Source organism: Macrotis lagotis, chromosome X (assembly GCF_037893015.1).
Source record: "Macrotis lagotis isolate mMagLag1 chromosome X, bilby.v1.9.chrom.fasta, whole genome shotgun sequence".
Taxonomy (NCBI): Eukaryota; Metazoa; Chordata; class Mammalia; order Peramelemorphia; family Peramelidae; genus Macrotis; species Macrotis lagotis.
In genome coordinates, this window is record NC_133666.1 from 653,360,740 (window position 1) to 653,386,040 (window position 25,301).

Consider the following 25,301-nt stretch of genomic DNA (forward strand, 5'->3'; position numbering starts at 1 on the left):
TCTCTCTCTCTCTCTCTCTCATTTCTGGCCAAAGTAAGACTCTGAGGACCCCAGGTCTGAGGGTTCAAAAGCAGAGATAGGGAGCTTGGAGACACTAACCTACACAGTTGACACCGGTGTAATCCAGGCTGTAGCCAAAAGGACACTCGCATCGAAAAGAGCCATCTGTGTTGATACAAACCCCATTGACACAGATGCCAGGGTTCTCTGAGCACTCATTCACATCTGTAGAGACAGGAGAACAGAAGAGGAGACACTGAAGATCACTTGCCAAGAGCCTTAGCCCCATAGCACATTAAGGGATCCAGGATAGCTGTGTTTGGTCAAGGAGGGCAAATTCCAGGGAAGAGTCAGATCCAACAAGGGTAGGGACACATCCTCAGATACCTCGCCTTGTTCTGGGTGTGACCTTAGAGCTTGGTGCAGGGTCATAGAGAATAGGATAAGTTAATAGGTGTGTATAGGCCCAGAACTTGGTCCCCTTGGCTGAATTGCCCAAATCTAGGACACAGGGATGAGGATTATGGAACCAACAACATGACCCAATTGCCTATTTGAAGGGCCAGAGCCTCCCTAACCCCATTCTTTCCCTCTTCAAATGGATAAAGATAGAACTGCTTCTAGAAAATTCTCTTAGATGAGTCTATGAGCTGCCATCATCCTAGGCTATCTGTCTCTGATTGGCTTTTTTTGACTACAACCTAAGTTCTGGGTACCTTCAATCCCAATCACCTCTAAATGACCCAACAAGGTTCTTTCTGGAGAGTGCTACTTCCAAGAAACAAAGGTCAGACATGCCTGTCCCATCAGCAGCCTGCTAGTTGCAACCAAGACAGGATAAGAGTGTTGGCTATAGGGAATGAGGAGGTCCAATGCTCACAAGGGACCTCTGGGTCAAGAGTCTGAGTAGACAGTCAGCTGGCTCACAAGTGATGAGCAATGCTGAGCAGGTCCCCATCACTGACTCTTTCTGTGCATGGCAAGGTAGATCCACAGCAAAACTGCTAAGGGTCATCTGCCTGAAGGACTAGCCTTGGCAATACCACAAACCAACATCACAGGAGTTTGGCTAGAGGGGCCATAGGTAGCCCAGAACTCTCAGACTTGTAGATAGGGAAGGGCCTTTAGAAACCATTGAGTCCAATCCTTTTATTTTGCAGAATGGGAAACTGAGACAGAGAAGGGAAATGCTTGCTCAAGTTTATAATGAGCCAGGAAAAAATACAGGACTAAACCCCGGGGTCCTGATTCCCCAGCCAAAGGCTCTTCCCCATGCATGATGTTGTCTCTGTACTTATGAAGCAGATGCCAAAAATATTGAGGAATGAAGACAGAGCTTACCTTCCCGTGAGTCATCTGGGCCGGGCACAGCTCCATGCCCAAAGGGACATAGTTCTTGGAAGGCACCTGCAAAACAGAAGACAATAGAAAATGTGACAGTCTTAACTCTGTGGGCCAAATAAAGTTGGGAGTTTCTCAGACATTCTCTCAATCTCTCTCCAGAATCCACAGGCTAGCTGGGTTCTGAAATGGAATTCAGTTCTAAGTTCAAAGAGCTCTCCTAGGTCTGACATTCTGTTCTGAGGGAAACCCTTTAGCTCCAACATTCTATGCTTTAAGGGGTCTTTGAAATTATATATTCTTTTTTAATGTATATTATATATTCTTTTTAATGTATAATGTTTTATTTTTCCGCAGTTATGTTAAAACAATTTTTTAACATTAAAAAATTTTTGAGCTCCTAATTCTATCCCTTTTCCCCTCCTTTCCTTCCTCTTGCTCTGAGAAATAAACAATGAGAAATAGATCATACATGTGAAATCATGATAATATATATATAATATATATATAATATAATATATATTATAATATATAATATATATATATATATTTTTTTTTTTTTAGGTTTTCACAAGGCAAATGGGGTTAAGTGGCTTGTCCAAGGCCACACAGGTAGGTAATTATTAAGTGTCTGAGACCAGATTTGAACCCAGGTACTCCTGACTCCAAGGCCGGTGCTTTATCTACTGTGCCACCTAGCCACCCTGATACTATATATTTTAAGCATCCTCCTAGTTATATTCTAGGGAGTCCTCTGTTCTGAGGACCTTCCAAGCTCTGACATCTGTGTTATATTTTTTATTATAGAAATATTTTATTTGTTTTCCAATTATATACCTATCATTTTTTTGGTATGGTTTTGAATTTTACAATTTCCCCCTCCCCCACTCCCCCCACCATGGAAGTCAATCTGATAATCTTTACATTGTTTCCGTGCTATTCATTGACCAAAATCGGGACATTCTGTGTTCTAAGGGCCCTCTTAGCAATGATCCTCCATATTCCATCTGTTCTTAGGTAGGAACCTCTCTCTCCCCTCTCCCTTTCTCTAATGTCAGAAAGTAATATCTCCTTCACTCCCTTTGGCTCCTCCAGCTCATCTCTTTAGGGTCTGATCCACAAGAGACAAGAAGGGGTACTTACCACTGCCCTCTTGGGGACACAGTTCACAAGGATCCCCCCATCCTTCTCCAGGCATCTTACTGCAACAACATCGAGCTTTGGTAGTGTTGAAGGCTTTGGGGACTGAACATCTCCCATTCTCAAAGCGAGTGAAGCAAAAACTTTGACGTGTGTCTGTGGGAGAGAGGTCTTGACATTACCCCAAGGACACGGGGGATATGGGAATGGGATGGGACTCATAAGACCTAATTAAGCAGAGGTCTTAATCATTTTGTGTCCTGGAATACTTTGGTAGTCTGATGAACTTCCATGACTAAGGACTCCTAGAAATAATACTTTGAAATATATAAAATAAAATACAAAAGAAACCAATTATATTGACAGGCTTATAAAAAAAGATTTTTTTAAAAAAAAATTTTGTAGGCTCCAAGTTGAGTCCTTGCAATAGAGGCTCAAGAAGCATTCCTCAAAACAGAAGCCATTCTACCCTTTGAGAAAGGACCTTTGTCAAAGAAAATCCCTCCTACAAAGGAAAGAAACCTCCCATGAAGAAGTACTCCCTCCCCAATGAGCTCTTTGCTAGAGACAAGGTCTATCTATCATGGAGAGGAAGCTAATCCCCAGGACCACCCCCTCTACCCTCCAGTGCCATCTAATAGTTATTCCTGAAGAAGGGCTTTTTCCTACCTCTGAGAAAGAAGAGACAGGAGCACTTCCAGAGATCTCCCCACCCCCAATATGGAGAAGCATTTCTCTCACAGAAAGTCCTCTCTCCCTAATCAGAAAAGTTCCTCTCTGAAAGAAATCCCAATTTCCCACTCTCAACAAGAAATGTCTCACCAACAAGAGAGTGCCCTTCACTCCTCCCTAAAATAGAAATTTTCTATTCTAAGAAGGCTTAGCAGGTCTTCCTTGCAAAATTTAGAATTCTTACTTAGAATTTCAAGAAACCTGGTAAGATGTGGACAGCTTCTGAGGTCAAGAGGGTAAGGAGATAATCTCTAATTTCAAGACACAGTTTAATTAGATCAGACTCATTTCAATGAGTGTCAGTGAGGTGATGACATGGAGAACAGTTCTCTGGCCGCTGCTCCTAGGGGTAGAGACCAGTAGGAGAGGAAGACAGAGGGGGGATCTCCCCTCTCACACACACCTCTCTCCTGTGTATCTTCAGAAAGACATTGGTTCTTTGTCAGGTCCCTGGTGTCTTATAAACATCACTGACCCTTTCCCTCCAATTACTCTGTATATATTTTGCTATCTTCCCCACTAGAATATAACCTTCATGAGGACAGGAACTATATTTTTGCTTTCCTTTGTATCTTTGGTAGTCAGCACAATGCCTAAAGCATAGGAGTTCCTCAGTAATAATGTTCTGGCAGACTGACTCTCTAGTCTATATTTAAGGAATTAATTTGTATTAAGACCTGTAATTTCTTTTCTTTTTTTAAAAAATTTTTTACAAGGCAACAGGATTATGTGACTTGCCTAAGGTGATACAGCTAGCTAAGTATTAAGTGTCTGAGGCAGGATTTAAACTCAGGTCCTGCTGATTCCAGGACAGGTACTCTATCCATTGTGCCACCTAGCTGCCCCAAGACCTGTAATTTCTTGCAGATGTTGGTCTACATGGTACAAGTGTAGGGTAGAAGAGTCACACCCAGACAAAAGTTCATGTAAAAAGATTTGTTGGTCTTGTGACTCAACCATGTAAAATGGCAACCAAATAGATAGTCTTGACCAGAATTGGGAGAAGCCAAGAGTTCAAAATGAGAGAGGTGATGTATCCCATCAGGCCACAGCTAGACTACTGTGTTCAGTCCTGGGTGGTCTACTTTACAAAGGGTATTTTATTGATAAGATGGAGCATATCCAGAGGTAAGCAGTCTGGATGTTGGTTCAAAGCTGGGAGATCAGCCATACAAAGATCAAAGCGAAAAACTGAGGATATGGAACCCACAGAAGAGGAGGCTCAGGGTGGGGATGAGGAGGACTATGGTTATTGTTCTGAAGTCTTTGAAGGGCCTTCATGTGCAACAGGGATTGAATCTGAAGCTGTTCAAGTATGGGTGGGACTTGATAGCATCTGAAGTCACCTCCAATTCTTTGAGATTGTAGTCCTCACCCAATATATACCTTCTTCACCAGTACAAGGACTTAAATGATTATTTAGAGAAAGGGTACATATTGACCTCCCATTGAACCCCTTTCTTAATCTCATCCCATGTCCAGAGCCTAGGGGTCAGCTCTAGATACCCTAATCTTGGTGTCCACAAGGAAAAGTCTCAGCATCTTCTGATCTTAAATTCCAGGATCAGTCTACTTCTAACTCCAGTCCCACTCAACACAAACCATTCCTAGTAAGAATTTATCCCCCTACCAAGAAAAGAGATCACTTTTGGACCCAGAGGAGCAAACTAACCTCAAAACAAGCTCCAGACATAAAATCACATTATTGACTATCATTGGTCACTTCTCTCCTTTTTCCTGGATCTGTCTAAGACTCCTGTGTCCTTCCCACTGCCTGCTTTCTTTCTCTTTCATCCAGGTCCCCCTTAAGGTCAGGTTCTTACCAAAGCACCGTCGTCCATTGTCCGAGAGGACAAACCCAGGTGGGCAGAGGCACTGGAAACTCCCAGGGCTGTTGGTGCAGGTGCCAAACAGGCAGAGGTTGGGTTCTTCATCACATTCATTGATATCTAGAGGAAGGGGGACACTGGAGTGGCAAATGTGTTGACCTTTTCCATATTAGAAGATTAATGGGATAGGTACCTTCAGGACAGGGTAAAAGGAAGGTTTAGCTTGGGGTGGGAGATAACTTCAATTGGGCCCTTCCATAGAAGATTTGGGCTTGAGTCTTATTTCCAACATTTGCTGGCTGGGTGACCCAGGGGTAATTTAACACGTCTCTGAGTCTGTTTACTCATTTGGCAAATGTTGACAAAACTGAATGAGAGACATATTTTCAGTCATGACCAATGTGAGAATTTGTTTTGTTTGACTATAGGTTTTTGATTAAGGATCTTATTTTTGGTTAATTTTTTTGATTGTTCAATGAGGGGCTGTGTGAAGAACATATAAATGCTTGCAAAAATGAATTTTTAAAGAAAAAAATTTAAATGCTTGATCTGACAATTGATCATATAATCAAGTTATTATATTATAATTACATGTGATTTTGGGAAAGTCCCTTGTCCTCTTTGGGTTTCATTTCCTTTCAGTAAAACAAGAAAAGGATATCAAGTCAGATGGTTTCTGAGATCTTCTGATTGAAAATGCCCATACCCAGAAGCATCCTTGGAGGCCAAGCCTCTTGCAGGTTTTTTTTTTGAATAAGCGTTAGGATCTTGGATCAAGGACTCACCTATGCAGCTATCATCCTGCACTTGGTAGCCAGGAGGGCAGATGCAGCGGAAAGCTCCGTCTAGATTCTGGCAGGTCCCAGGTGAACAGGTCCCAGGAAAACTCACACACTCATTAATATCTGGCAGGGAGAGAAGCTACTAGCTGCTTTACCCCAAAATTAGAGGGTCAGGGCAACCGTTTAGGGATTCCAGAATGGTGAAGAGCCCCAGCCACCAGGATGCCATCCACCTATGGAAGTCTACACTGAATGAGCTAGAGATTGATTTAAAGGCAAGGAGGAAACACCCCCCCCCCTGCCCATGGTCCAGGTGGGATTCTGGAGTGCCCTTCTTCCTCTAGACACCTCCAAGTAAGCTATTCTGTGAGTTTTACACCTCTCAGAGTGGCAGGAAGGGAGATCCTTTTTTCTTTTCCAGGCCACCAGGTGTCTAGAGAAAAGCAGACACTAATCAGAAATCTGAGTCATTTCCTTTGGTTGATTTTGGGGGAGAAAAATGAAATACTCACTTTTTAAATAAACAAGGAGTTCAATCTTTAGTCATGAAATACAATTAGCAATTAAAAATATAGATTTCTATCACCTCTTGTTCAGGTCTTCCTGGCTTCAAAGTCAGCTTTCCCAACTACTATGCTATCTACCCCTCTTATTTCTGAAATAAAGGCATATTTCTCAAGAAAGAGGCTTTGCACAGGGTAGAAACGCTTTTTATGTTAGCTATGGCAACTCTATCTAATGTCTGAAGGTAATATATAGAAACAACATTCATTTTATTGTTTAGAGTCTTCCTCTCAGTCTCACTCTTAAAACAAAACTTAGTGCTTTGGTCAATCTAGGTCAGGGATTCTTAACCTTTTTGGAGGGCTAAGGGAGTAGATATAGACTCTTTGGCAGTCTGATGAAGCTTATGGACCATTTTGATGAATAATATTTTTAAAAACTGAAAGAAAAGCATATTTTAGTTAATGAAGATTAGTGAAAACAAAGATGTAATTTTTCCCATCCAAGTTCAATGACACTCTGAAATCTATCTATCCCTACATTTATGGGGCATTTGTGGACTCCAGGTCAAGAACTCCTGATCAGGGTCTAGAGAATATGCTGGTGTGCTTGTATAAGGGAGGAGGTGGGAGTATGGTAGAGTACAAAAAATGTTAAGCCATTAGAAGTTTGTTATGGTTCCCAAGTCTTTGGCTGCCTTTATTGGACATTTTACTCTAGAAGGGCCAGCAACAGTAGCCCTTAGTGGAATCATGCCCTGTATTGCAAGTGAATATTATGGATTTCCATCTTTAAATATCTTGAGGATCACCTCAAACCCTAATAAAGATATCTCAAGACCTTGAAGGTAAGAACCTTGGTAACAGGTTCTTCCTCAGTCACCCATCCGGGAAGCAGTCCCCATGGAGATGCAGCCCAGCAGCTGCTCATGCAGGTCCATTCTTGTCTCCAAAGTCATTGACATTAGAACTGATATCAGTAGATCATTGGAAATAACATTATAGAGGAAGAATGACTATCTATTTTGCTGCTGCACCCTAAGAATCATGGGATTTTTCCATTTGACTTGCAGCTGAAACCTTCTATACATGTGGTCTCCTCCAGTATTTACTAAAGAAATTTGCTAATAACAAGAGCTTAATAAATGCTATATTCACTCATTTATGGAACTAGGATTCGATTTGTTTTGTAAGAGTTACTATACTCTAACAGGAAAAACACAGCGTTCAGGAGAACTGGGTTCAAATACCATCTTTGCCACATCCGAGTTATGTGACTCAGGAAAAATAAACCCCTGAATATTAAGAAATCTCAGTTTCCTCATCTTTAAAATGGGGAAAACAATATTTTCCTTTCAGAGGGTTATTGTGAGGAAAACATTTTGTAAACCTTAAAGTATTAAAGAAAGGAGATCTATCATTAGTATCATTAATATTACTTTTGTACCCACACAAAAGTGCAATAAGGGCCGGTGGCTTAAGATGGAAATAATGATAGCTCTGGCAACTAGCACTTATCTCTCTAAAAACATGAACTGAACCCACTAAACCGAGAACTTGGTGCCGTGCTAGTCAACACAATGACTGCCAACACTCACCCACACAGTTCTTGCCATCTGCAGTCCTTTCATAGCCCTCGTGGCAGAGACATTGGAAGGAGCCAATGCTGTTGATACATTGTCCATTCCGACATACTTGCCCCGTAAGGGAGGTGCACTCATCAATATCTATAGAGACACAAGCAGAGAGAGATGAACTTAACATCCCCAGTAGTCTGAAGGATGCTGAAGATATTCTTCAATTCAGTTCAATTACTCTGGCAGATGCCCTGGTCAATTATAACTTCAGAGGACTGATGGTGAAGTTCTCCTTCGGAGAAGGACTGGAAATTAATTTTACATGATTATACCTATACATTACAAGGGAGCATATTATAGGTTGATGGACCACATAATTGGGTAGTGATAATAATAATAATAAAAAGTAAAGTGAGTCAATAAAACCTTTACATATAATAAAAAATTCAATTCAATTTGGAAATGAATAGTTGGTATCTTGTAAATAGGATTTAGATTTCTGGACCATGAATTAAAATAATGATGGGTACTGAGGACATCAAATATAATTGGACTTTAAAAATATATTTGTCTAAGCTCTTTCAAATAAAATTCAAAGCATCTGAAACAAAAACTAAAGGACAAAGAAAAACTGCACATATCTATCTATCTATATATCTACTGGTCTGATTATTATAAATAATTGCCGCAGTGTAGGGAGAACAATAACAGTAGCGATTCCCACAAATTAATAGGAGAAAAAATCCAAGAAAAGAGACTTCAGTAAAACCCAGGGTGTCAGGTATCCATAGGCAGATATAAATGTGGGTAATAAATTGAGTGAGAGATCCTAACAAAAGTAGATAGATAGAGTTGTAATGTTTTTCCCATCAAAATTCACAGGAACTGAAATTTCTAAGGAAATATAGTACTAGACTGTGAGTTCCTTGAGGGTAGGAACTGTCTTTTGCTCTTTTTTTAAATATCCCCAGCACTTAGTCAAGTAACTAAGACATAGCAGATCTTTAATAAATGCTCACTGTTTTACTTAAAAAATTATTATTGACTAATTGATTGAACTCAAAACAGATCACAGTCTGGAACAGAAGCTTGATGTTGGGCTAGGAAGAAACAATTGTCTACACATCTGCTAGAGTTTTTTCTTGTTTATAATATAATATATTATATATAAAATATAAATAATAATTTCATCTCTCAGAAGATGGTAGAAGTAACAGAAGGGATTTGTAATTCTGAACTTAATTCTCACCAAAAATGAGGTAATAAGGTAGATAAGGTAGAAATGAAGGGAACCTGTAAAGTGACCACTTTTCTCTAGAATCAGTGATAGAGAAGGAAGAAAAAACTGGGACAGAGTTTGGCATGAATCTCAGATCTTAAGAAACTAGATTTCAAAGGGTTCAGAGGCAGCAAATATAGAATCTCATGGAATAAAATTCTACAGGAGAAATTCACTTAGGTGGAATGAAAAGGTCTCTGGAAGGATATCTTGATAATGAAAACAAAAAGAAACATCCAAAGTAGGGGGAAAGAGAAAGTTGTATAAAAATAAATCAATGAGGCTGCAGAGGCAATAAATCAATTAACAGCTTAGGTTTTTAAAGGACACATACAGAAAGATGGGAAGGAGGGCCACATACCTAAGAATGAATTCCAAAGTGTGGAATAGGACAGTAGGAATACTGCCAGGAATGTTAAAGATCTGAAAGAACTGAGTTAGCAAAGAAGACTAATGATATCAAAGAGTTTTTTAATTTTTTTATTTTAAAGCTATATTGAGGAAAAAGAAAAAAGATGAAAGAAAGGGTCAGAATAGGGCAGATAGGGTGATGAAAATAGATGACAGAGAAAATGCATAATTACTTAATTCGTCTTTTCCTTCCTTTTTTCCTCCCTTCCTCCCTTTTTGCTTTCATTCCCTCCTTTTCTTCAGATCAAGGGGCAAGCTTACCCATGCAGTCGCTGTTGTGTGTGAGCTCAAAGCCCGGGAAGCAAAGACAGTTGAAGGAGCCCACGGTGTTCTTGCAGGTCCCATTGCCACATGGCTGCCGGTCACACTCATCAATATCTATCCAAGCAGACCACCAAAACTTATTCCTCCATTTGATTCCATATCCCTGGCCTGGGGACGAAGCCCCCTTTCAGGGAGAGACATCTATCCTTCTGGCTTCACTTTTTTTTTGTCTTTCTCCACTTGTGTGTGTCTCTCCTCTCCATTTATATCTCCTTCTTGATCTCTCTCTCTCCTCTTTGATGTCTGTCTATCTCTCTCTCTGCTCTTTTTCTTTCCTCTCTTTGCCTTTGTCTTTTATCCTCAACTTCTTTCTTTCTCTCTTAAAAGCCCCTTGTCTCTCTTTGTCTCTGTCTCTGTCTATGTGTATCTTTTTCTATCTTGATTATGCCTATTTTATCCATTTCTCATTCTGTCTTTCTATCTCTAGGTAGATTTCTGTTCTTTTTAATCTCTCTCGTTCTACTCTTCTCCTGTCTCCCTATCTCTCTCTCCTTCTTATTTCTGCCTTCTTTGTTTCTTGTCCTCAAAGTTTCTCTAGTCTCTCCCGTTTCTCTGTTTTTTCCCCCTGTTTCTATCTCTTTCTTTGAGTATAACTGACTCTCTGTCTCTGTCTCAATTCTTTCTTTGTCTCTTGTTTTCCATGTCTGTCTTTCTGCCTTTTTCTGAGTATATTTCTATTCTTTTCCCTGCCCCTCTGTGTGTATCTTTGTCTTTCTTTTTATCTCATTTTTTCTTTGTAATTTCCTCTCTTTGTCATTATCTTTGCTCCAGATGTCTGTCTCTCTTTTCTCTCTCTGCCTCAGTATCTCTTTCTCCCTCTAAACTCTTTTCCTCTGCCTGTCTCTTTCTGTTCCCTTCCCCTCAAGGACTAGACTGAGTCTGTATGGGTCCCAATCTGAGAACAGGAAGCTCCTAGGGCCGGGGCTGGGGAGGATGAGTGATAGCAAAACGGACTAGGATCTGACACAGAAGGAAAATCAAGATCAGATTTATCTGTGGATTGTAAATGTTCCATCATTCCTCTCCTGGACTTCTATTTGGGTATCTCTCCTCTCCCTTCAGTTCTTTTTAATCTGTAATCTTTCTGGTTTAGAAAGTAAGCTCCCTGAAAGCAGTATATGTCTTTTTGGTCTTCTTTGCACACCAAGCACAGTATCTGGCACAGTGTATGCATTTTATAAATACTAATTGCATTGAGTTGGACTCAAAGGAAAATCTGTACCAAGACAAACATGTACTTCAGGATGGGGACCTGAGATAGGGAGCATCTGAGACCGTCCATTTCTCATCAAGTGGGAGGACTAGCCCTCTCCTGATGGTAAGCACCTCAGCTAATAAAGTGCTGCAATCAGACCCCATGTCTCACCTCCATCTCTCAGCACAGACCAGGAAAGTCCATGTTGGACATGGGTTAAAATGATAGCTCTCATTTCTCTAGGGTTTTAACAGAGAGCTTTCTTTACTCTGATATATTAGCTTCCTTCCTACAGAAAAGGAAACTGAGGCTAAGCCAGAGGGAGAGAATTGTTCACAGCTCATAAGCGCCAGTCAGTTTTGACTCCAATTCCAAAACTCTTTACCACAATAGCAGGATGTCCTTCTCATTTAAGGGAGGAACCTATATTTATAGCAATACCCATTTTGGTAGGGGCGCCTCTGTAGGAGAGGATTGTTGTTAAGGGACTGTGACCCCCAGTAACCTAGCCTTAAGGGGACAAGGGAAAGAATGCTCACCCATGCACATGGTCTGGTCTGCAGTTGCCTTAAAGCCTTGGTGGCATATGCAGGCGTAGCTTCCCTCGGTGTCCACACAGTCACCATGGCTACACACATTTGCAATCTCTTGGCACTCATTTCTCCCTGTGAAGAGAGGGATGTGGGTGAGGGAGGCTCCAGAAGATAGGGTTATAGGCAAGAGAAGTAGGGCTAGGTTCACCAGGCTTCTGCCTCAACCCTGGTCAGGAGAGGCTAAGTATCTCACAGAGTCATAAAATCACAGAATCTCAGGTAGATAGAACCTCCAGACCACCTAGTCTAGCTTGTGCCTAAACAGGAACCTTTTTTACAACATTCCTGTAAAATCTCCATAAGCCTTTTCAGCAGTTCTTGCTCTTGGGGTTACCTCTGAGTCAAGCAGATTGAACCTCCTCCCTTATCCGCACCACAGTCTTTGAACTACTCTAAGACAACCATCACATTTCCACTGTAAGGCTTCTTTCCTCCCGGTTAAAGATCCCCAGACTCTTCGATTACATGCCTATTTATCATTCTTGTCTTCTCCTCCTCTGTAGACATGGTTCAGGTGGTCAAGAGTTTTCCTAAAAGTGAGGTCCCATACTGAAGAAAATATTCTAGACTCAGCCTGAGAAGACTATCTCCTTCCATGTTAATGAATTTAGGCTTCTATTAATCTTGAGATATGAATAACAGTTTGGGCTTCCAACTCACACTGTAGTAGCTCATATTATATACTTTAATTCTGCTATTCCCCCTCCCCCAAATCTTCTTCAGATAAACTGCCATCTAGCCGTGCCTTCCCCATCTTGTATTTTAGGGGGCAGTTAGATGAAACAGTGATCTGAAGTCAACAAAACCTGAGTTCAAATCCAGCTGTGTGACCTTGGGCAAATCATTTAACCCTGTTTGCCTCACATCCAGGGCCATCTCCAGTTCTGATTTAAAGCTGATCACTGGACCCAGATGACCCCAGAGGAGAAAGTGAAGCTGGTGACTTAGCATAGCACCTCCTCACTCAAATCCAATTGACATGCATGTTGTCATGGCATCACTTCCCTGATGTCTTGTATTCTTCCAGAATGAAGGTCAAACACCATCATCTTGTATTTAAGAAAGTGACATTTGGAAACGAAGGTAGAACTTGGCATTTATCCAATTATACTTTATCTTGTTAAATTAGACCAATATTCTAGCTTGTCTAGATCCTATTGGATTTTAATGCTGTTTTCCAGTGTATTAATTATCCTTCCTGTGGTTTGTGCTATTTTCCTGTTTCATAAGTACTCCATCTATTCCTTTATCCAGGCCATTGACAAACATGTTAAATTAATAGCGACCCACATAGTCCTGTGCTCTCACTCACTCACCCACACAGGCTCCACTAGGGGAGAGTTTGTAGCCGCGGGCACATTCGCAGCGATAGCTGCCTGGGATATTGATGCAGTCAGCATGGCGTTGGCATGGACTCTCCCCACTGCTACACTCATCCATGTCTACAGAAAGCAGAGAAGATGAGGGGGGAGTCCCCTAAGGTCTTTCAAGGACCAAGTCTCAACTTATTTGTTTTATAGATAGGGAAACTGAGGCCCAGAGAAGGGGCAGCCCTGGGTCTTGATTCCCAGTGCTTTTCCTACTATATCCAATTCCTGAGGGACTGGGGGGGGCAAGGAAAAGCAGGGAAAGGTTGAATGTAAATGAAACCAGGGAGGAAAATCTTGCTGAGAAGCAGAAAGAGTTCTCTGTCTGGTAGCTGGCAGCTACAGAGAATCCTCCTCTGTCTCTAGGGGCTTAGAGATCTCAGCATCCACAATAGGCTCTTGTGATTGGCTCACTAACTGTAGGATGCTTTGAATCTCATCAGTGACTAATTAATCTTTACAGATATGTTACTAGTCCTTGTCCTAGGGAATTTGGATTGTCTTTCTACTAATGAGAATTTGTCGATGTGTGTGTGTGTGTGTGTGTGTGTGTGTGTGTGTGTGTGTGTGTCTGTGTGCCTGTGTCTGTGTGTGTGTGTGTGCTATGGGAGGGTTCTCCTGATCATTCTCTTTTCTAGTATCACAGGGTACACTTGGCAACATTAGATGGGGAGAGTTTGGGGGGTGGGATATCTCCCCTGAGGAGGATATGAGGAGAGGGCATTCCCATAGATGATAGGGTGGGAGGCAGGGAAGAATAGGGAGTTTCTTTGGGCATCTCTGTGGGATTGTTGGAGGGTGCCCCAGGAAAGAATTGTTGGAGGAAAATGGGGGATTCAATTCAGAGGGCAACCCCCAATCCAAAGGGCAATCTGTTTTGGATTAGGATTACCCAGGGAGTAGGGGATTAGGGGGAAATCTTCTAGAAGGCTGGGAAAAAGTCCCCTAGGAGACTGTGGGTGACTAGGGGTCTTTTCTTGGAGAGGATAGGCTTGAGTCTCCAGAAAGGGGGAAGCTCTGGTACCCTCGCAGACCAACAGGACACTGTTGTAGCTGAATCCAACAGGACACTCGCAGCGGAAGCTGCCGATCTGATTGATGCAGACGCCGTTGGTACAGATGGCTGGAATTTCACTGCATTCATCGATGTCTAAGGAGAAGTAGGGAAGGGGAGTAGTGACCAGTCAGCGACTAGTAAGAGGCATGGAGTAGCAGAGCCCCAGAGGGCCCAGGCTTGGGAAAGGGCTAGGTGGGAGGCCCTGCTTGAACCTGGTTATTTTACCCTCCCTGTTTGCAAATTTAGACATGGGTATGTAGGCCTGCATTGCCAGGAATGCCTGGGTGAAAATCAGAATGAATAAGAGCAGTGAGAGGCTAGGAGAAAAGTAGGAAACAAAGCTTGGAAGACCAGAAAAAGAAGCAAAAAAACAACAAGGAGCAGCATTTGGCTAAATGGACTAAATAAACATATCTGCCTCTGCAGAAAGACTCATATCAGCCTGCTGGGGGCACTTACCAATGGGCTTCCCTGTGTGGATGTCGATGATGAAGCCAGGTGCCTGGTTCCCACATAGGATCTGATACTCAGCTGGTGAGGGAAGAAACAGAATTGGGGGCCTGAGGGAGACCCCAGCCTTTCCATAGCCCTCATCTCCTTCACGTTGATTCCCTTCCTCTCCTTTTTGGAGTTGCCATACCCACCCACCCAAGGGACCTGCTGTCAGTCTTGGGTTTGGTTTCAGAAATGTGTAAGAACCACTCTGGATCTCATTTTTTTAATCTGTAAAGTGAGGGTTAGGGTTAGGCTAGATAGCCTTTAAGGTCCTTCCAGATCTTTATTTATGATCCTGTGATTAAGACAGCCCTAAGAATATAAAGGAGATAAGACAAGGACTTGTAAAAAAGTAATTAAGAACAGACATGGGTCTAAGGCAGGGCAAAGGGAGAGAGATAATATAGGGTAAAGGGAGAGAGGTAATACAGGGTAGTAGAAGATATCTGGGTTTCAGTTTCTGACACTAACTCATTTTGTGACCTTGGCAAATGTTACCCCCCATTTTGGGGTCTCAGTTTCCCCATTTATATTAGCTGTGTGACCTCAGAAAAGTCACTTGATCCTAATTGCCTTGTATCCAGGCCCATCTCTAGTCATCTTGATCCATATCTGGTCACTGGACCTAGATGGCTTAGTGACTTAGGACAGCACCCCCTAAATCAAATTCAATTCACTTGCTTGTCATGGTATCATCTCCCTGATGTCATGCTCTTCTCTGAGAATGAGGAACAAACATCATCACAAGGAGGGGGTTGAACTAGATGATCTTAAAAGCTTTCATGCTCCTCTCACCCACTCAGATCTTCTCTCGACCTTATCAATGTCCTTCCTAAAATGTGGTGCTCAGAATTGAACACATGTTTTGGATCTAATCTGGCTAGAGCAAGAGAATGTAGAACTATCACTTTCTTCTATACACTTCCATACTATCTGAATGCTACCTAGGACTATACTGGGCTCCTTGGCTACTATGTTACACTTCCAAGAACCTAATATATTTTTCTATGCAAATTTTATTCTTTCTATCTTGTACTTGGGAAGTTGGCTTTTGAAATCTGAGTGAAGACCTTACATTACTGTTGTGTTTTATTTGACAAAATTTGATCCACCATTCTAACCTTTCAGGACCTTTTTGAGTTCCGATTCTGTCATCCAACTTGTCGTCTATCCTTCCTAGCTTTGTGTCATCTGAAAATCTGACAGCCATGTCATCTCTGTATTTATCCATATCATTGCTAAACATGTTTAATAGCCCCAGAGGAACCCTAGGGCATTCTAGTAGAGACCTCTCTTCTGGATCCACTAATGACTACTCTTTGGGTCTAGTCATTAGGCCAGGGATAAGTTCCATGACTAAATTCAACTAGTTTTAAACTAGCTATATTATCATTCTGTCCACTTATCTGCAAAGATATATTAAGCTACTTCATCAAAAACTCATTTACAGTACTCTCCTGTTTGATTGGTTTTTAAAATCCTATCTAAAAAGGAAATGATAAAAAGGAAAGGAATTGATTAATCTTAAAAAAATCCTATCTCGAAAGGAAATGATATGGTAAAAATCTTATCTTTGTGATCACTGCTTCCATTATTAAATGTTAATGACTCATCCCTTTCCATGTTCAGGAACATTTCAAGGAGTGGTCAATCTCTTTGATCTATCATGTTGTACATAGTTTTTGTTCCAGATTTCTAGGTACTTTATAATGAACTAGCATCTAGTCATGACAGTAACTTAGACTTCTAGAGCTCCTGAAAATTTATGTGTTCCCCTTACAGTATACTTATGAGATAGATTGTAAAAAGAGGATAATCTTCAATTTAGATATGAGGAAACACAGGCTTAGAGCCTAACTGACTCCATCAAGTCACAGAAGGTATTGAGAAGCCAGCACTCAAAGCAAGACCAAGGTCAAGGTTCTTTCTACTGTATCTCACTGCATCTTATATGGAGCAAGCCTGAATCTTTTGAATCTTTTCAGATAGGTTCATTGAAAATGACAGATATGGCTACATTTTCATTTAAAATACAGATTTTCTACTTTTAAATTCACATTCCAATCTTCAGCAGAATAATCCACTGACCATTACAGATATCTATAGCTTTGAGTCTGTTCCTTCCTATCTTCCCTCAACATCTCTCCATTTCTCTCTGCCAATATTCCCATCTCTTCTTATCTCTCATTTACATTTGGAAACAACCTTTGGAGTAGACCACAAATATTAAACAGCTTTTGTCTATCAGGGGATTATCTCATTCATGTTGTCTCCTCAGATAAGATCCTTAGGGGTAAGAGTCTCCTTAAAGTTTTTCCTTTACAATACTTTAAACAGTGCCTAGCAGATAAATAAGATAGTGATGATGATGATGTTTGTCCTTCATTTTTGAATATGGACCATGACATCAGGAAAGTGATGACATGACAAGCACATGAATTTAAACAGTGCCTAGCATATAAATGATGATGATGATGTTTGTCCTTCATTCTTGAAGAAGACTGTGACATCAGGGAGATGATGCCATGACAAGCACATGAATTGGATTTGAGTGGGAGGTGCTGTTCTAAGTCACTAATCTCACTTTCTTCTCCAGAGCCATCTGGGTCCAGTGGCCAGATCTGAATCAGGGAGGCTGGAGATGGCCCTGGAAGCGAGGCAATCAGGGTTAAGTGACTTGTCCAAAGTCACACAGCTAGTAAGTGTCAGAGGCTGAATTTGAACTCCCATCTTCTTATTTCAAGGTGAGTACTCTATCCACTAGATAGCTAGGTGCCCCTAGCAGTTTGTGGTTGCTGAAATAGCTCAGTTGGGAGAGCATTAGACTGAAGGTTGGATCCTGGGTTTCAGCAGGAGCAGATAAACAGGTACCTAATATATGCTTATAATGAGAGGGTGGAGTTGTTCACTCACAGCTGGCTGGAGCAGGGCAAGGCTCACAGGGCCGGTTCCAGGCCTTTCCGATGTTGTATGAGCAGCAACACATCTTTCTGGTCATATTGAAGGCCAACTCATTCTCACACGTGTCATTGTGGTGCCGGTAACATACGCTTTTCCGCACGTCTGCAAAGCCAGTAGTCCAAATGTGGTTCTAATCAGGGTTAGGGTAGGGAGCAGGGTGAAACTGGGGTGGGAGGAGAGGACCAGGAGCCAGAGAGAAACATAGGGAGAGGGACAGGGAAAAGATGGAAACAAGTCAGAGAGAGACTGGGAGAAATTGATAAAGGAGGGAAGAGGGAGGAACAGATACTAAGGGAAAGGTAAAAAGGGGAAGGGAGAAAGGATAAGAAAAGCCAGGAAGAGGGTGATGAGGGAGAGATGGGAAGGAAGAAAGAAGGGGAAGCAGAAGGAGAAATAGGGATGTAGATAGACTGAGAAAGAAAAGGTAATGGGGAGAGGAGAGAAGCCAGAATAAGAGGACAGGAAAGAAGCAGGGAGAGAGAGGAAGAAGTGAGGATGAAAAGCAGAGAGAGGGGGAGAGAGACAGAAAGGGAGGGAGGGAGGGAGAGAGAGAGAGAGAGAGAGAGAGAGAGAGAGAGAGAGAGAGAGAGAGAGAGAGAGAGAGAGAGAGAGAGAGAGAGAGAGAGAGAAAGGAGGAGGAGGAGGAAGGGAAGAAGGAAAAGGGTGAGAGAGATGGGGAGAAATGGGAAGAAAGGGAAGGGAGGTGAGGGGGAGAGAAGAGGGAAATAAGAAATAAGGAGAGAGGAAGCTGGAGGGAGAGGTAGAGAGAAAAGGAGAAGAAGCAGAGGGTGAAGAAATGGTGCCTGAGTACAGAGATGGAGATGAGAATTCAGAAAAGGGGCAGAGCTGAGAAGGGGAAGGAAGGAAAAGAGGGAGGGGAATCCCACAGGCAAATCCCATGGGAAACTAGCAGCCAACAGTCTGAAGAAATTGGTAACAATCCACTTTCTCTGTTTCACTCTCACTACAGCTCTTGTTCTTAGCCTCCCTCAGGGGTCAAGACACATGGCTTTGATTTGTTCTGCTTGCTAGCTCTTATGCTTGGAGAACATCCCTTATTCCTTTTGCCTCTCCAGGGGGTCATAGCTATATCCCCATGCTTTGCTCCCTGACAGTCCCCCTGGTGATCATGTCCACTCCAATCTTGATATTCATCTCTGGTTGATTTCACTTTAGACTCACACAGAGTTCCTTATACTTTTCCCTCTCGATCCTGTGATTATACTTCATACCCAGACTGTACCCCTTTCTGTCCCCTGGTGATCATACTTCATACCCATGCAGTTGTTGCCTCCGTTGACCTGCATGTACTCTGGGGGGCAGACACATGTGTAGTTGCCCAGGGTGTTATAGCAGGTCCCAGGACCACAGATGCCAACATGGGTGGAACACTCATCAATGTCTACAAGAAAAAGAAGAGACCGGACCTTCCTTTATACCTTGAAAAGCATTTTGGACCTCTGTTCTATCCTTGTCATAATTTGCAGTAAGGGATAGTTACTTCAGTACAATCCATCCATCCATCCATCCATCCATCCATCCATCCATCCATCCATCCATCCATTTGTTGCAAGGTACAAAACTCTGGTCTAGAAGTCACATTTGGATTTAAATCTTAAGTTTTACACTGACTCACTGGTGATTTGGGACAATTGTTACCTCTCCTTGGGGGGGGTGTCAATTTTTCATTCTATACAATGAAGGGTTGGGATCTAAGATATCTTCCAAATCTAGGATCTGGGAAATGGATCATCCCTGTTGCCCTGAAGTTGTGAAGAAGTAATGGGGAATAACTGAACAATGACCCATGAATGAAATTTAACCAATAAACATGATTTGTTTTTTTAAAACAAGAAAATAAGGACTCTAGTCTAAATACATGGATAATAAGTGATAGATTTAGAGCTAGAAGAGATCCGACACATCACTGTCTAAACCCTTAGGAAATTGAGTAAAAAAAGTGGATTTGTTCAAATTGACATAGCCAGTGAGTACTTGAAGCAGTATGTAAACTCAGGTTTCTTGACTCCTGGTCCAGTTGCCCTCTCTCTTCTATTGTGTCAACCCTCCCAAACTCTAGCCTCCTAACCCTTGATTGGATCTAATTTAAAGTTTGTCCTTCATTTTTTTTAGGTTTTTTTGCAAGGCAAATGGGGTTAAGTGACTTGCCCAAGGCCACACAGCTAGGTAATTATTAAGTGTCTGAGACCGGATTTGAACCCAGGTACTCCTGACTCCAGGGCCGGTGCTTTATCCACTACGCCACCTAGCTGCCCCTTGTCCTTCATTTTTTTGAAGAAGACCATGACATCAGGGTAAGTGACTTTCCTAAGGTCACACAGCTAGTAACAGTGAAATGTCTGAGGTTGGATTTGAATTCCCATTCTCCTGACTCCAAGGCCAGTACTCTATCTACTGTACTACCTAGCCATCCCATGACTGGATAGGAGTGATCTTGGGTCCATGTACCAGACCAAGATCTGAAGGAGTTGCCTATCCCAGCCCTTCTAGAACCCTAACCTCAGCTTAGAGTCCCAGGACAATCCAGGCAGACAGCACTTACCCTCACAGATACGAGTATCTTCATTGAGGTAATAGTTCAGGGGGCATTCACACTGGAAGTTTCCAAAAGTGTTGACACAATCTCCTCCTTGACACAAACCAGGGAGCTCTTGACACTCATCGATATCTGTAGAGGGGACTCATGTCATGTTTCTCTGAGACTAAAGGCCCCAAGAGACCCGGAGCCTTGGTCCTTCTGAGCAAAGTTATCCATGCTTGGGAGCTGGGAGTAGTTAGAAATTGGGGGATGGTCAGCAAAAAAGACCCTCCTTGGTGTTCTGCTGCTCCAAGTGGCTGTAGAGTTGGGCATTGGCTGCTCCAGGGGCTTGGGGTTACATGCTGGTCACCACCTACCCTTGTTTACATCCCTTTGCATAAGAGAGCCCCATGTGAGCAGAATAAACAAATGTTCTTCAAACAATTCAGACCATGTAATTTCCCAGCTAAATAAACCCCAGGAGCTCTCTGCTACCTTCAGGATCAAATATAAACTTGGATCAAAATATAAACAAATATAAACCTTTTCTACTTGATTATATATTATTCCCCCTTTACACACTCTATGTTGGAGACATATTGGCTTTCTTGTTGTACCTTTGCCCAAGCTGTCTGCCATGTCTGGAATATTCTATTTATCTCCCCATCCCCCATCCACCTCTAAGAACCCCTAATTTCCTTCAGAATTCACCTCAAGTGCTACTTCGTGAAATTTTTCCAAATCTCTCCCACTAGCTACTAGTCCTCTCCCAAGTTAATTTGCATATAGTTAATATATTTTTAATTGTGCTCATGTTGTCTTCTCCAATAGAATATAAGTTTCTTGAGGGCAGGGATTAGTTTTTGTCATGTCTGGTACCTCCTTGAATCAAAGGAGACATTTAATAAATGTTAATTGATTGCCTACTTGAGACAACTGCTTCCTCTTTTTCTGTGTTCTAGCTGCTACCTCTCTGCACCCAGTTGGTTTCCTTTGGTGCCAATATGCCAACATTCTGCCTACTTTCTGATGTCCTTAAATATCCTTATTGAATTGTCACAATGGCTCCCCTTTTCAGCAACCCCTCCAAAGGGAAATAGTGGGGAGGAATATTTCCTGGCAAACAGAAATATCTATCTTCTGTTTTCTTCTCTGAAGTCTGTAGCATCTGAATCTCTTGATGGTCTTCCCTAGTAATGGAGTCACAAGCCCCAACCTCATTCCCTTGCTTTCCAAACAGGTGGGTGCTATATACTGGTTTCCTCTGAGAGAGTCAGAACCCTCCCCACCTCCCCCCACCTCCAGGGGTCACAGAATTGCTTCCTCCAGTCACTTAATGAATCCCATCACACTTCATTGGAGAATCTAAGAGTCAGAACTCACCTTCCAGGATGACTGTGATGGGGTTGGGTCGGAAGCCTTCCCCTCCAGGACACAGGGTTTTATATTCAGCTGTAGGAAAATGAGGAGCAGATAAGAGGCAAATTAGAGGCCTGAGGCCCAGGGCTAGAGGGTGAGGGATGACACTGAACCCAGCAAGGGAATGAAGAAGCCTGAAAGAGATTAGGCACCACAAAGTCCACTGTATGCCCCCCCTCAAGGTATAACCTCTACCTCACCCCTAGAATCTCTATGTACAGTGCCCCCCATATGTGTGCCTAATGCTTCTATTTTTAGGCCCCCTCTTTCCCCCTACCTCTGGGAATAGCTGGAACAATCTCTAGTGCAGTCCCTCCCTCCTTTTATGTTCCCACTGTCTCTGGGTGTAGCCCCCTTGTTGTTTCTCCAGGTTTAGATGCCATACAGGGACTTACAAAAGAAACTTCTGGGGCCTGAGGCCCCTGGGGAGGGGAGGAGAAGTGTTTTATATTATATTAAAAATATTCCTACCTAGGACCTCATATATCATGTTGTGATATTTATTTTATTTATGCTTATTTATATATGATCTTTCTCTCCTCAAACCATTCTTTTAAACTTTGCTACTTCTGTCAAAAGTACCATATCATCCTTGTAGAGTCACAGACTCAGCCCAGACTCTTCTATTTCCTTCCCCTCACATATCCCATCAGTTGTCAAATATGACCTTTTCTATTTCCTCAATGTCTTTCCCATCTGGCTTCTTCCCTTTCCCAACAACCACCACCTTCCTTCAGGTTGTCACCATATCTCCACCAGATTACTGTAATGGCTTTCCAATTGACCTCCCTGCTTCAAGTCTTTCCTCATTCGAGGCTATTCTTCACCATGCTGCCAACTTGAGGTTCCTTGAATGTGGATATAACCATGTCACCACCCTACTTGATCAACTCCAGATGCTTTCAATTGTCTCTAGAACAAGAGTTCTTAGCTTGTGATCCATCCATTCCCCAATTGGTATGTGGAGAGATTTCTGGGGTGGTCTATGCACTTGGATGGGAAACAAAGTTACATCTTTATTTTCACTAACTTTTTTTAAAAAATCCATTATTTATTTAATTTTAATATTTATTTCTAAAAATTTTGAATTCCAAACTCTCTCTTTTTCTCTCTTTCTAGGCCTTTTGAGAAGGCAAGATGATATCAATTGTACATGTCATTTCACTAACTTTTAATGGAAATTTTGCATTTCCTCTATTTATTTAAAAACCGTATTTTGAAAAAATTTTTTAAAAAACCCATAACTGTATTTTGAGAAGATTCCCTAAGTTTACCCAAGGGGTTTCTGATGCAAAAAAAACCCCCTTGTAATAAGCGAGTAACCACTAGCCTGTTAGGTCCCTTTCACCTCTGAGGTATTAGGATCAATCCTTAGGTTATTTCCCTTGGTGGGGTTTGACTGCTAGTCTGGGCAGAACCTGTCCAAGAACTCTACCCATACTCACTAGTGTTCCCTGGAGGGCAAAGCTCACAAGGGTTGCCCCAAGCTCGGCCTAAGGAGCAGCAGCAAGAGGCCCGGGTGACGCCTACACCAATCTCTGCACTGCAGGAGATGCCTCCATCACCTCGATCTTGGGTATCCAGGAAGCAGTTCCCAACACGTGTATCTGAGTGGGCAGAAGAAGAGAAATGTAGGGCAGGGATGTTTTAGGCAAGAGATCCCCTACCCTAAGGCTTGGCATCAGTGATGGGGGAAGTGAACTCCCAAGACTAAACTGGGGGGGTAGGGATCAGAGAGCTTAGTTTACTCTACTCCTACTCCTCTCCCTTCCCCTCACACACACATATATCATGACTCTGAAGTCTAAGAAGTAATGTATTTTATCTAAGAGGAAGAAATACGTAGAGGCAAGATTTGGACCCAGGTCTCCTAGGATAGAGCACCAGACTCAGAATCACGAAGAGTTCAATTCTGTCCTCAGCCACTTTTTCCTGTGTGACCCTGGGCAAGTCACTTAACCCTGTTTGCCTCAGTTTCGTCAGTTGTAAAATGAACTAGAGATGAAAATAGTAAATGGCAGTGTCTGCCAAGAAAATCCAAATTGGGTCACAAAGGGTCTGAAATGACTGAACAACAACTTCCAACTTCAAATCCAACTCTATTTTGACTGTCCAGTGACTCTGGGAATGGGTCATGAACCAGTTTTGCCTTTATTTTAGTTGAATCCTACTGGTATTTGGAGAAGAAAGAACAAACTCTGAGTAGGTCACTCACCCACACAGCCCACACCACTGGGGTTCAGTTCAAAATCCTGGGGGCAGTTGCACAGGTAGCTGCCTGGGGTGTTGACACACAGGCCATTGATGCAGTTGACGGGATCTGCACACTCATTGATGTCTGTAAAGACAATGAGAGGCTTTGTTAAAGGGAGAGTCAATCCTGGGAGTCCACCCTGGCTTCCTCTGCAGACTCCCAGCCCCCTTGGATTCCAGTCCTACACTCTACCTCCCACTCCCATTAGATATCAGCTTGTCTTCTACCCCTCATATGCCAAGCCTAGAATACAATCCATCTCTCAGATATTGATTTCTCCCATTTGGTTTAGCATCTTGACCCCGGCTGCACAGCCTACTCTACACAATTCAGTGTCAAAGTCTTTTGTGGTTCCCCTTCACCTGCCCAGCACTCCTGAAACCCAGATGCAGAATTGCCTCTCTCCATTGAATAATAATGGCATAATAATAATGATGGTGACTGTTGGCCAATATGGTATTAGGATCTGAAAAACGCTCTTTGTCTCATTTGAGACTACCCAGATTTTAGTATTATTGTCATTTTTCAGATGAGGCATTTTACAGATGAGGCTGAGAGAGATGAACTTGCCTAGTTTATTTAGTAAGACAATGAGGACTTATTAAGGAGTGTGAGCCAGGCTGGCTTTCAGATATTATCTTCTTTGATAATAAGTAACTAAGGTAACCCATGTCAAGCCCAGTACCCTATCCTCAATGCCTCACTCTCCCGAGGATCCTCCCCGCCCCTCAGGACCTGTGCAGTTGCCTCCACTCCGGTCAAGCTCATAGCCATCATCGCAGACACAGCGGAACATCCCAGGCAAGTTGTGGCAGCTTCCAAAGACGCAGATGTTCTGGAAGGTGCACTCATCGATGTCTGCAGGGACTTGGTGTCACTGAGGCCCTGGCCCTGGTCCTGGCTTTGGCCAGAGCTGGGCACAGTGATGACTGTCCTCTGTCCATCCCATTGACCAGTCCCATCCCTGAATAGGCCTTATGTTTCTTGTCCCTCTCACTGGGAGGGCCCATCAAGGCTAAACCAGAGTTATCAACTCCCACCATTGAGGTTGAGATGTCCCAAATGACATGGATGCCTTGGCCCTTGGGGGGGGGGAGGAAAATTGGCCCATAGAAAATAGAAGGGCTAGCCCTCCCATCCCTGCCCTCTTCTCAGCCCTGTCCAGCCCAGCACCCAGGAAGCCCTCACCCTGGCAGGCTCTGCTATCTTCAGTGGGGTTGAAGCCCATCTCACATTCACATCGGTAACCACCAGGAGCATTGAGACATTGCCCATTCTCACAAAGGTTCACGTTGTCAGCACACTCATCCCTGTCTGAGAGTCACAGGGTCATATACTCACCAGTTAGGGTGACTAATCACTCAAATGCCTCTGGTCCCTCAAGGCACCCCTGATCATTCAGGAACCCCTCTCCCTAATTATCCAGGCTCAGTGGACTTCAGCTGTTTCACACTGGTTCAGTAGAACAGATACCTAATTTTATGTTGAGTTTGGTGAACTGGT

General features: G+C 42.6%; 1 protein-coding gene across 1 annotated transcript in view; it reads right to left on the bottom strand.

Annotated features, from left to right (window-relative positions):
* The window catches only part of FBN3 (fibrillin 3), a 106,484-nt gene that overhangs the window by 21,480 nt on the left and 59,703 nt on the right, over positions 1 to 25,301 (bottom strand). Inside the window, exons 32-50 of the mRNA XM_074205012.1 lie at positions 24,987 to 25,112; positions 24,534 to 24,656; positions 23,760 to 23,882; positions 22,990 to 23,151; positions 21,509 to 21,577; positions 20,150 to 20,275; positions 18,863 to 18,988; positions 17,539 to 17,688; positions 14,590 to 14,661; positions 14,098 to 14,223; positions 13,023 to 13,148; positions 11,653 to 11,778; positions 9,856 to 9,972; positions 7,926 to 8,054; positions 5,828 to 5,947; positions 5,037 to 5,162; positions 2,485 to 2,637; positions 1,342 to 1,407; positions 100 to 225 (exon numbers count right to left, since the gene is read on the bottom strand). Coding sequence (XP_074061113.1) covers positions 100 to 225; positions 1,342 to 1,407; positions 2,485 to 2,637; positions 5,037 to 5,162; positions 5,828 to 5,947; positions 7,926 to 8,054; positions 9,856 to 9,972; positions 11,653 to 11,778; positions 13,023 to 13,148; positions 14,098 to 14,223; positions 14,590 to 14,661; positions 17,539 to 17,688; positions 18,863 to 18,988; positions 20,150 to 20,275; positions 21,509 to 21,577; positions 22,990 to 23,151; positions 23,760 to 23,882; positions 24,534 to 24,656; positions 24,987 to 25,112 — 2,292 coding nt within the window. The remainder of the gene's footprint in view (positions 1 to 99; positions 226 to 1,341; positions 1,408 to 2,484; positions 2,638 to 5,036; positions 5,163 to 5,827; positions 5,948 to 7,925; positions 8,055 to 9,855; positions 9,973 to 11,652; positions 11,779 to 13,022; positions 13,149 to 14,097; positions 14,224 to 14,589; positions 14,662 to 17,538; positions 17,689 to 18,862; positions 18,989 to 20,149; positions 20,276 to 21,508; positions 21,578 to 22,989; positions 23,152 to 23,759; positions 23,883 to 24,533; positions 24,657 to 24,986; positions 25,113 to 25,301) is intronic.